At 38.3% G+C, this 12732-nt stretch overlaps 1 protein-coding gene across 1 annotated transcript in view; it reads left to right on the top strand.

Moving 5' to 3' along the window:
* Nucleotides 1-503: 503 nt before the first annotated feature.
* Nucleotides 504-12732, top strand: part of LOC104273504 (DNA-directed RNA polymerase III subunit RPC2-like) — a gene marked incomplete at its 3' end in the record, with an annotated part of 31894 nt that continues 19665 nt past the window's right edge. The window contains exons 1-7 of the mRNA XM_009868852.1: nt 504-533; nt 2924-2980; nt 3068-3132; nt 3617-3692; nt 7172-7272; nt 10501-10592; nt 11729-11846. Of these exons, the coding sequence (XP_009867154.1) occupies nt 3080-3132; nt 3617-3692; nt 7172-7272; nt 10501-10592; nt 11729-11846 (440 nt within the window). The remainder of the gene's footprint in view (nt 534-2923; nt 2981-3067; nt 3133-3616; nt 3693-7171; nt 7273-10500; nt 10593-11728; nt 11847-12732) is intronic.

Genomic DNA, 12732 nt, shown 5'->3' with positions numbered 1-12732 from the left:
TTTTACTAAGTCTTTGCAGGAGTTAAGGTACTGGTAGGTTTTGCAGAGACTTACTCCTGCTACTGCTGCTCCTATGACTGAGATTCTTGCATCTGTTTTGTAAAGTAAAAGTTGTAGCAAGTCTTCCCTTGCTAGAAATGTAATTTACAGTTTTAATAAGACAAAAAAAGTTGTTCTTAAATGAGGATGTAGTAATAAGGAATTCTCTAAGAAATGCTTATTTTCACATAAGTTGCCTTTAGAAGAGACAGTGTCCAGTTGTGGCCTGAGTAAATACTGCAGAGCACACTTGGCTTGCTAAGATGATCCAGGTCATCTTCCTGTTTTGTTTTTACTCATCTAGGTTGCTTCGGACAGTATTTTTTTTTTCCTAGATGCATCGGATTTTGTATTATGTTACTGTTTTAAAATGATAATCAAAAAAAACCCCAAAAGTTCAAGCATCTTAGATATATAGTCACCCTTTGGAAAAATATTTTAAACTCTTTGTTTCTTTTCAGGAAAAATGGAGACTTCTTCCAGCATTTCTAAAGGTTAGTGTTATGCACTCATTTCATAGCACAAAGACTTCATCTCCTTTCTAATTTTACATTCCTCTCTTCTAGCTTTTGCTGTTTTCCAGAATACTAGTCCTCCTCTTCTGTGCGGATTTTTCCTTTTTTTTTTTTGTTCCGTGCACTTTTGGACAAAGTTGTTATATCAATTGGTGTCTTGATTAATTTACAGATTGTTTTGTGGAGGTATCCTTTTAGAAGTTTGCATTTTTTTGTGGCTATTCTCAATGAACAATGTGTTTATATAATGTTTCCAGATTATTTTACTCTTTTTACTGTTACTCCGACACCCTATTTATGATCTCAGTATAAGACTGTGGTGTTAGGTTTGTAGTTGTTTTTTTTTATAGGAAGCATATAACCTCAGATCCGGATTCTGCAAAGGCGTGAAGTTATGTGTATCTTCCCTCATGAAGTCAGAGCTTGACTGAGCTCAAAGATTGCTAGTATTTAAATTTCAGTGCTACTCATATAATCTGATATTAGGTGAAGACACAGGTCTACATAAAATGCCATTGGATGTAATAACAAGCTTAACAAACATTTGGAGGTGAGGGAGGAGAAAGACAGTAGTGAAAATTGTGTCATAAAGATGGCAGGTAAAGCCTGCGATGGTCATAGGTACCTTCAGGGAATTGCAGCCACCTCTGCACCCATCATCACTCTCAGAAATGTTACCCTCTTCAGCAGGGTTCTTTCCAGCCTCACTTAGTTAGTTCCTTTCTTTCCCAGTTTCAGTACCTGCATTTCTCTTTTTCCTGCACCCTTGAGTGTCTGGTCAAGGCAAGAAAACAACATTGAAAAATTGGTTACGGGTGGTGTATGTTTTAGCTCTGGTTCAGAGCTGTGAAGCTGCTTCAGGGCTCTAAGGAATCCTGTTCCTGCGTCTCTCCCAGCAACTGAACTTCCCTCATGAGCGTGAGCTAGTGATACTGTCTGAATTCTTGTGACTGTGAAAAAGAGAGGGCTGCTTGACTGTGCAGTGCGATTTACTGTGTGCTTTATGCCAAGTGTGTCCATCCCACATTATTTCCAGCTGGTGAGCCCTTTACGTTCAGGCTGCTAATGGTGGTCTGGCCTTTTTGTTGCGTGTTGGGTTATTTATGCCAGCAGTGATACAGTTACACAAAGCTGATGTTGTGCATTATGGTTGCTATAGTGGAATTTTCTTTCAGTAAAGTTCACAATAAAATGGAGAGAACTACCAGCCTGATTTCTAGACACTAGTAAACCCATATTCTTTTCTTGCCTGTATCCTATGGTGTGCAATGTTTTTGTCACTTAAAGAAACTCTTACCTAAAGAATTTTGCTCTGGAGTTGTTCCTGCTTTGTCTTAACCCCTGGAGGCTTCACTGAGCAGCTGGATTTGTCATCCTAAGTTTCCCATTTCTTTCTAATAATTTCAAAACTAATGATTGCCTGTCACGCGAACTATGTAAATGCATCTGTTTTCCATATGAAGTTACAAGTCTTGTAACATGTGAGTTGTCATGGGATGTTCCAAAGCTTAAAGTTCTCTGTGAGCATATAAGCATGTGTCTCAGTATCAGCTGGCACTGTTTCCTTTTCAAGGCTGGGTTTTGCACTGTGATTGGGGTAGTTACATCTTTTATTTCTGCAAGTGCCGAGCTATTAAAAAAAAAGAATACTTCTCTTAGTATTCCTTCAAGCCAAAGTCTTGCTTTTTTTCTTTGATTCCAGATCATTGTACTTAGTATAAACTCCCCTTCTGATTGCTCTAAACACCTTAAACTTAACTCCTTGAAATGTACTGTATCAACTAATTTCCTAAGGCAATGGGGTACTATTTATTGGGTGTGATGTTACCCCTGAGCATGTTCTCTCTCTTCCTGTCTACAAATCAAGTTCAGATTTCTTATGAGTGTCCTGCCCTCCTGTACCTATTTTCATGATTATTAACTTTTCTTTTTCGTACCCTGCTTCTGTTCTGTCTCCCCTGTCTTATTGCCACTCACTCTCATTCTTCTTTATGCCAGCTTCTCTTCTTAGGGACACATGGTTAATTATACTGTAAATTATTAAAATAATTTCAAAATAACCACAAATTGATAAAATATTGTGACTTGCTATGGTTCTTGTTTGTTTGTATGAATTTCAGAGTCTATTGGATGTTTACTTTGTACAGTTACTTTTTTGATTCCCAAGAACAATGGCAGCTATGCTGTAAACCTGGAAATGTACAGTGTAGAACCAGACTGGTTGTCTTGGTGCTTCTCAGGAGTTTGTCAACTGAAAGAATTTTGCACTGATCCAAAAGCACTCATAAATGCTTATATCTTATATTTCTGCCCTGTATGATTAATGTCACTGAAGCTAATTTTATTTGCTGCATGCATGTGTTTTCCAGGTGAAAGGACTTGTGAAACAACACATAGACTCATTCAACTATTTCATCAATGTAGAGGTATGCTTTCTTGGTGGGAAGAGGGTGGCTCTTAGTACTCAGAAAAGGCATATGACTCTATTTTATTTTATTTTTCCCCCCCTCCAGATAAAGAAAATCATGAAGGCCAACGAAAAAGTTACAAGTGATGCTGACCCAATGTGGTACTTGAAGTAAGCATGAAATGACTTCCATATCAGTAGAAGCACGTGTACTGTCTCATGGGTTTGGTTTTGGCTATGAAATGTTTATAGGCACCTGTGTAGGTATAAATCAAGAGAGTATTTTCCATGAATTCTCTCTTTTTTGGAGCATGGTGAGATTTAAAGAGTAATCACGTAAAGCAGACTTAATAGTGAGCTGTTAACAGTATCTTATGGTGCCATTTTTCTGTAGTTTAGTAATCTTGGGTGTCAGATGGGAGTTTCTTTTTGTTTATTTGCAAAGGTAATTTGGGGTTTACTGCATATGCAGTTTAAATTTAGCTTGAACACAGCTCAGTTACAGTCAGGTATTTTGGGAATGTCATTGGTCACTATTAATCAACCTATGTTCATCGAAGTAACTTTGTTTTTCAGTATATGCAGAATTTTTCTTCCTCCAGGTTGCCTGAAAATATTTGGCTCATGACCCATTTGGGAACTGTTTGTATTACAGATACCTCAATATCTATGTGGGTACTCCAGATGTGGAAGAAAGCTTCAATGTGACACGACCTGTATCACCTCATGAGGTATTAATGTTTGCATCTGTCTTGATGGTTTGTTTCATCTAGGGAATGTCTTGGGTAGTGGCTGCATATAATTTCATTTTGACTACGTGTGTGTTGCGTTAGGTGGCACTTTGCACACCACTTCACTGTAGAAAGAAGCCTCTAGAGATTTAAAAATTGTGTAATTTTTTTTTTTTTTCTGATATGTGAATAGCTGTGTTCAGTGTTCCATGGTAGCTGTATTTGAGTGGATTTCCATGAAAGTAGTGAAAAGAACTTCTCTTGCTTATCTTGTGTCTCTCAAGTCCTCGCACTACAATGTAGTGTTCTTTGATATTTTATTAACTTCTTTTTATTATTAGCATTACTACTGTCTGCACTGTAGGTCACTTCAGTCTCCTTTTCCCTCCCCAGTCTTCTTGGGGAACATATCTCTATTTTGCTCATACATTTTAAGTATAAGTGAGAAGCAAACATGGAAGCTTTGAGCAGCAGATCGAAATTGTTATAAGAAACTGCAGAGGAACATTAACCTTCAGTAGCTGCCTTCCAATACCTGAAAGGGACCTCCAAGAAAGCTGGGAAGGGACTGTTTACAAATGTGTGTAGCGTTAGGACGAGAGGTAATGGTTTTAGGCTAAAGCAGGGTAGATTTACATTAGACATTATGAAGAAGCTCTTTACTCTGAGGGTGGTGAGACTCTGGCACAGGTTGCCCAGAGAGGTGGTGGAAGCCCCATCCCTGGAGACATTCAAGGCCAGGCTGGACAAGGCTCTGAGCAACCTGATCTAATTAAAGATGTCCCGGCTCACTGCAGGAAGGTCAGACTAGACAACCATTAAAGGTCCCTTCCAACCCAACACATTCTGTGATTCTGTGATATTTAACTTCTTTCCGTTGCTGTAAGCATATAGGTTAATGAGTGGATTGAATAATCCTGGAATAAAGATGCATGTTGGAGAACAGATGCTGCCGTGAAATTAGAGTCTGTTGCTTTTGGCAGGATATAAGATAACTTCTGTATGTACAAGAAAGCTATAACTAAGATAAGATTTGGACCTTTTAGCATTGCTTCCAGGTATCTAAAGCCTTTCAGGAGATTGCACGGGAACAAAGTATTCCTCTCCTGTTGGTGTGCTTTGAGTTTTATACACTGCAGTGGAGGTACTGACAACTTCTTTTTGACCTCAGAATGGGAACTGAACTTGTAACTTGCACTCGTTTAACCTACATACAGGCTAATAAATCAGTTCACACATCTACTGCTTTTTTCTTTGCTGTATACACTTGATACTTGAAGTTGGATTGCAGGTTTTTTTTAATGTAGTGTGTGTTGCACGCTTTGGGCTCTGTCATGAAGCGCGTTCTCTGCTTTGGAGAAATTCTGTAAAAACAAGCCATCTAGTGGTTGCCTCTTGGGCGTAGCCACGCTTCTGTCTCCAGTGACCTCACTTAAATCTCATTTAATTTGATGAAAAGATTTTAAGTAAGACCAATAACGAACCATTAACATTGCAATTAGATGTAATGCAATCTCACAGATGTGTAGCTAACAGTAGGTATGTTAACATATGAATGTGCACAAAATGCAATGGGAGACATTTTTTGTATATGAATGAAGTTGCACGTGAAAAACGATTTGTGGCCAGTAACTTGTGTCCCAGAATCCAGGTATTAAAATGCTTGCTTGCTTTATAACTAAAGTGACTATACATGCAGAAGAGGGCAAAATAAATGCTTCACAGAGCATATTGACATTGAATTTAGAATAACCTACTCTTGTATCTTAAGTATATCCTCATTGATTTTTAATACTAGTGCATAATTTATCTTTTGTGTGTGTGTGTGTGTGTGTTAGGCACATGCGAAGGCCATAGGTATTTTCTTAAATAGGCTACTGATCTGGTCAAACTAGAGGTGCAATTAAAAAAAAACAACCCAACCAACCAACCAGATTTGATACTTAAAAGTATTATGTTACATTTCTTTGTTAGAGGCTTATAAAATTCCTTCCCAAAGGCACCTAAAATCATCAGATTTTCATAAAGTTCTGAGTATTTTGCCTATTTTCAACCATATTTGGGAGGTTTTATGTCCTTGGTTTCCTTGATCTTCGAGTCATGCCTGTCTGTTACCTCTAGGTGTCTAATGTGAGGAGAAGTTACCTAAAGGATGGTGATACGAAAATAGAAGTGGTGGAATATTACACTGTGTAATTTTTCTTTTATGTCTGTGTCTTGTGTGGACAAAGCACTCATGAAGAATCCTAAAGCCTTTTCTTCCCGAAGTAATACTAATGAAGCTGTCTGACTTGTCACACAGTCTTATGGGAGTTTCATGAACTATTCATACAGATGAATGAATGTAGAGTAATTAGAAAATGGAAATATTCTCAGTTGCTTTTAAATTTGATGAAGTTGCTGGGAGCACAATGGGACTTAGTTTCCTACAAGTCACAGCTTGAAAACTGCTGGTGCCCATCAGTGTTTTGTTACTAGAGAAGTGGTTTACCTTTTAATGGGAAGAGAAGGAGCATACACTTAGCAGTGATTCTTAAGGGATATTTTTCCATACAGTTGCATTTTCACTGTACAGCACAATCTTCATTCCCTTTTTTTAATGCCTAATCAATACATTGAAAGACTATAGAAGTGTAAATGTACACATCTGAATACTGATAAATGTATAATCCTGGAGCTCAAAGGTACGGAATGTTCAACGAGGTCACGAAAGATGTGCTGTGAGTTGCTTTGTTGCACTAAGTCCATGCAATAAACCTTATCTTGCATGAAGTTACACAGTAGCTTAAGGGCTGGCAACCGAGTTATAGAGGGAGGCTGGGGAGAGCAGACCAGACAGAGTGGATTGGAAATGATTGAGCCTTGAGCTGTATGATGTCCTAGTTATGTATATCCTGCTTCTCTTGCTCTCTGAGGAATTGGCAAACAAAAGCTGGGAATCTTTGCAGCAATACTGTACATCATCTTTAGAAATGATACCACACAGATTTGATCATTATATTAATAAAGTAGTGCAGTGTCAATCTTACTGTCGTGGGTTTCCCTTCTATCAAATTTTATATGACAACAAAACTCTACAGCTGTTGAGAGTCTTCATATAGAAATGTCCCTGAGCTGAGCACTGCTCTCGGAGCTTGTGGCATAGTCTTGACACATGGTCTTTGTGTCACCTCTACTGATAAGGCCTGATTGTTTACGTAAAAGATTTAGAAGTTTATGCTCTGCAGCACTGTCCTCTGAAGACGCAGGTTGACTGGCCACTTTTGAAATGTCACGGTAGTTTTATTTGGTTTTTGGGGTGTTTGATTTAAACGGGAGACTGTCAAACATGGTCCAGGTCCCATGAAGAGCTTGGTCAAGCTTCGCTGTGCTTGATTTCTTTGTGAGCACTTAGAGGAGACAGGGCAAGCCCGGGATGTTTTAAGAGAGACTCTTCAGCTTGTCAGCCAACTTTAACCACGTAACTGTTCTCCTTTTAGTGCCGCCTGAGAGACATGACTTACTCTGCCCCGATTACAGTGGACATCGAATATACACGAGGTAGCCAGAGGATCATCCGCAATGCATTACCCATTGGCAGGTAAGATACCAAATGTTGAGCTTCTGGTATTAGTTTTTATTTGCTGCTGTGTTGGAAAGAGGTTTTGCTGCAAAATAAATATGGGCTAACCTTTCTGCCTTCTTAAAAGAAACGGTGAGCCTGCAAATCTTGATGAACAGCTCTACAGGATGTGGTTGTTAAGTTCTAAGATTTTGTTTTGCAAAGTTTCTGGAAATCTATCTCCTTCCAAAGAAGGGTGGATGTTGTCTGTGTTTGTATTGATATAAAACCAAAGAGGGAAACACAGGAAAGAATACTGGAGTGACAAGTCACATTATTGCAAAATTATAATAATCATATCAGATTACTCAGTCTTTTATACATGATATGTAGAGATGTGTCTGTGGAAGATGGATGGTAAAAACCAGTAAAGCAAGCATTAGTTCTTCTGCACGAGATTAAACTCTCATTTGAAATTAGTTTGGTTTAGAGCCAAGGCTGAGCTTTGTGGACAAATGTTCAGGACTTTTGATTAGTTTTGTTTTTCTAAAGGCTTGAGGTTATTAGTATTTTGTTTTCTTTTTCTTAAAGAAAAAATAGTGTGGCTTAGGGAGAAAAAACAAGCTCTTAACCATACCAAGAAGGCAAAATACCTGGTAGTTCTAGCCTTTATTGAAAAAAAAATTCTATTTTATAGGCAATAAAGATGTCTGTCTTTTGTAGATGGGGTTTCTTAAAGACCAGCTCTGCTGGCTTGAAAGGTCAGTGCCTTACAGAGATCGTTTACTGTATGACTGTGTATCTTACCAAAGGTGGAACACTGGCAGGAAAGAGAAGATAGATATATAAGGAGCTGCATGTCTTGTAGTGAAATTTTAAGCTTTCATATAGAAAAAGCCACCAAACTTGAGCTCTGTCGGTAGAACAGGATACGCGGCAATGCATTTACTAAACCAAGCTTCTGTAGCTGTACTAACAGTTTATTGTTCTAAGTAATTTCTTAAGAAAAGTTTTTAGAAGACCATCTAAATTTGAGCCCTTTGAATTACTTCATGGTATGTGCTGTAGTCAAAGAAAGAAGTTTAAGTAAATGCACATTTTCACCCAAACACTATCAATTTGTATACAAAAGGCAGTACTTTAAAAGATATATAAAATAAATAAAAATACTAATAAAAAAATGAAACAGTGACAACTATTTCACAGGAGTTTTCAGTGATGGCATTTATGTTTTGAGTGTCCTTGTGTCAACTGGTCAGCCAATGCCTTAGACTTACTGTGTGTGTGATACAAGAGTATGTTTGTCATATGAAGCTTCTTGCCTCTACAAAACACTTCCTCAGTAAAATGGCTGAAGCAAGTAGTTTAACTGTATAGAGCACTGTAGTGACAAAATAACTTTTTATCCCCTTAAAAAATACAGAATTTTCAGTTAATTAGTTTTCTTTTAAGATACAAGAATATGAAAATTACCTAGAAATTAAACTAATTGATAAGATTTTAATAAAAGAAACATACCTATGTTAGCAAGAGCTGCCTAAAACTATTTTTGTTGTATGGATTTTGAATGAAATATCTCTATTTGTATAGTAGAACTCATGGATAAATTTTGTCAAAATATCTCTTGAGCAACGCCTGGAACTAAGGTGTTACAAAGGCTCCACCAAGGAGTGAAATTCTGCAAACTGAATCAAAAGTTTGCTCTTGTAGAAGAGATTCTAAAGGGCATGGAGGTCTTTTGGTAGATGTAGACATAAGCTTTTTTTATCTTGTGCAAAAGGCAGCTTTTTCTTTGGGAGTAAAATATGCTCTTTTTCAAAAATTTTCAAAATCCAATGTGCAGAAAGGTACATTATGAAGCTGACTATAAAAGTAGACTTTTTAATAATAACTGCAAAGTCATTGTTGGTTAGTTCTTGAATAAGCCAAATTCTAGTAGGACTGCAGCCTAAACACAGAAAATCAAGGGAACGTGAATATTCCCTGACTTCATCACAGGGATGAATAGAATGATTCAGACTGGAAGAGACCCCGGGATGTCTCTAGTACAACCTCCTGCTCAGAATGAGGTCAGCTCTGTGATCAGACCAGGTTGCTCAGCACTTTGTCCTGTCACGTCTTGAAGACCTGCGTGGATGGAGACCGCCCACCTTCTCCATGCAGCTTGTCCCGCTTTCACTGGCTTCATGGCAAAGAAGTTTTGCCTTTTATCCAGCCTGCACGTCTTTAGTATCCCTTTTTTTTCCCCTCCTTAAGCATAGAATCTGTTTTTTATTTCATAGAATCATAGAATTGCCAGAATTGGAAGGGACCTTAAAGATCATCTAGTTCCAAACCCCCCTGCCATGTGCAGGGACATCCCCCACTAGACCAGGTTGCCCAGAGCTGCATCCAGCCTGACCTTAAAAACTTCCAGGGATGGGGCTTCCACCACCTCTCTGGGCAACCTGTGCCAGTGTCTCACCACCCTCATGGGGAAGAACTTCTTCCTGACGTCCCATCTGATCCATCTCTAGTTTTAATCCATTCCCTCTAGTCCTACCACTACCCGACATCCTAAAAAGCCCCTCACCAGCTTTCTTGTAGGCCCCCTTCAGATACTGGAAGGCCACAATAAGGTCTCCTCGGAGCCTTCTTTTCTGCAGACTGAACAGCCCCAACTCTCTCAGTCTGTCTTGGAACTCTCTATCTGTTCTTGGAACGTTTTTCCACCACTTCATGTTGCTTCAGAGACTACTTGCCACAGACTTCTGCGCTAAGACACCAGAGAAACCAGAGCTACTGCTAGGGAAACTTCATTCCTAAGTTACGTATTAGAGGCATATTGCAGCCATAAGGTGAGATTGCTGTGGGGGAAATCAGGTCTCAAGTAGCTTTTTTGGATTAAAACTGTTAACAGTGGGTCTGCAAATGGCATATTCTTCAGTGCAGGCTGTCCTGGTTTGGGGAACTAGGAGTCTTTGCGCTGGTAATCATTGGCCTTGACGGCTGTGCTTGTCGTGGATGCCTACAGTAGTTGCATAAAAATTCATTAGGAAGTTTACAGTTTCTGCCAGTAGATGTCCAGTTTCGGATCTCTCTTTTCAAACTACATGTTCGGTGGAATAACTTGAGATTAAAGGAAAACCTATTGTTCATAGCTTGCATACGTTCTAATTGCTTTAGCCGTGTTTTCCGCAGTTTGTTTAGCTTTTTTTTCCCCTGAATTTGACTATTCATATTATTCTGTCTGAATCTAAAGTAAAAGTGTAACTGATTTTCTTGCAGAATGCCTATAATGCTGCGTAGCTCCAACTGCGTTCTTACTGGGAAAACTCCAGCAGAATTTGCTAAACTTAACGAATGTCCTTTGGATCCAGGTACATGTGCACTCATTTTCTTTTTTGTTTGTTTTCCCCACTCTGCTTTTCATTTTAAATCTTTTTCAGTAAGGAAGTACTCCACTGGTATGTTCCCTGCCATGGTGAAATCATTGTGGGAACTTCTCAGCTGTTTGCTTGTAACTAAAAGAAATAGGCAGGCTTTGGAAAATAGTGAGAAATGGTTGACAGGATGGAATGTTTGTATTTGCAGACAGAGTTTTCAGCCACAAAAACAATACAGCAAAATTTTGAAAAAGGTGAGAAGTGTATATAGTTTTGTACGGTGACGTGTTACATAGGAACAGAGATGGAGTTCTTTTATGAAAACTAAGTGGATTGGGGAGCATGGAATATAACAGTGTCCTCCAGAGCAGGAACTCTCATTTTCTGCCTTTGGTAAAGCAAGTAGTAAGTGTTCCATGATAAGATTTGAAATGTAGACTGGAGCTGAAGGCTTATAACAAGCGACTTCTTTGGATTTTACCCTGTCTTTGAAGCAAGCACTGTGAAGTGCTGTGCTGGCTGGTGGTGGCAAGATACAGTGACATGATGTGCTATACTGGACGAGCATTAATAAGTCGATATAATTTAAGAGAAGAGTCTGACATGGCTCATATGCAGGTCCCTTAAATAGTCTTGGATACGACAAGGGCATTAAAGTACATTTTTTAAAGTAATGCAGAAGAAATTTCTCGCTGCTGGAGAAATTCTCTTATTCTCTTATTTGATACTAAGCATCTGAAAAAGCTAGTTCTTTTCCCCTGTGATATACTCTTTTTACAGGCAATATTTTTACCTAAGAACTAACAATTCTGTATCATATTTTAGTAATTATGGTTACGTTACAGGTTTGGGGATTTTTTACAGCTTTGCAGTTTTTAGTCTGCCTATTAGTTTTCACTGTTCCCAAATAATGTCTTAGATCCCAAATACTTTGTATTTAGTGTAGTGTAACATTTTCTTAGTTATTATAGGTTCCACACAAAGTTTGTTCTTTACTCTTTTAAGGGAGAATTTACTTTCCTGTTTTGTCCTTTGTATACTTACTGTTTACTTTCTGATAATTTATATTCAAAGGCATATTGAAGGTGCCAGGGTACTGACATGCAAAATCTTTCTTTTCTATTGAATAGGTGGCTATTTCATTGTTAAAGGTGTAGAGAAAGTCATTCTTATTCAAGAGCAGTTATCCAAAAACAGAATCATTGTGGAAGCTGACAGAAAAGGCACGGTTGGCGCTTCTGTTACCAGGTGTGGTAAATGCCTGCAGTTACATAAAAAAAGATAAAACCAAAGCTTTAGAAGTTCATTGTAGTTAAAGTAGCTGTGTAGTTTTCTTCCTAGTATAGTTTATCAGAAAAAAGCTATAGACACTCAGTGCCCCTGTCTTGCTGCTGTCATTTAGTGTGCTAAAACATCAATCTCAAAATCAGTTAGTAGAATATTCTCATAAAAATCAGTGGGAGTTGCTCAGGATTAGTCCCAGACTAGGAAAAGCAAGTTCTGTTTTTTAAGGTAACAAAGTACACTTCCTAGTTGGTGGTGTTAGGTCAGATTTTGCAGCAAGTAACATGAATGTAACCTTTTGACTGACTCTCTAAATCAAATGGTTGTAAAAGCTCTTAAAGGCAATTGGGAAGGGGAAAAAAATATTTTGAGTACTACATAAATTACAGAAAAAGGCAAGGTAATAAAAATCTGGTCTTTCCTCCTGGAATGAGTTTTATTTATATTTTGTTTGCCTTTTGGTTTTGTTTTTAAGCTGCATGCTGGTATTATACAGTGCTTGTCGCTGTTCAGGGTGAGGACTTTTTTTCTTACCCAGAGGCCTCTCACACATCTCTTTTAGCTCCTTTACTGTTCCACAGTAAACCTAGATGAGGTTAAATGTACAACACAAAGTACTGTTATCTCATAGCTATTGTTGCCACAGTACTTGTGCACAGCTTGACCTTGCTGGTTACATCCAAATTGATGATAAAAGCACGCAAAGATGATTTTGAAAAGTACAGGCATCTACTTGCTTAAGTTCAGTATTGACCTAACCCATCACTGTAGGGTTTTATCACAGAGTAATAATATCCTATTACCTTGGAGTTGCGGAGTGGGTTTGGCTCTTTTAACGTAATTTTTAGAA

The sequence above is a fragment of the Apaloderma vittatum genome, unplaced genomic scaffold (genome assembly GCF_000703405.1).
Source record: "Apaloderma vittatum isolate BGI_N311 unplaced genomic scaffold, ASM70340v1 scaffold20904, whole genome shotgun sequence".
Taxonomy (NCBI): domain Eukaryota; kingdom Metazoa; phylum Chordata; class Aves; order Trogoniformes; family Trogonidae; genus Apaloderma; species Apaloderma vittatum.
This window is presented reverse-complemented; position numbering and strand designations above follow the sequence as displayed.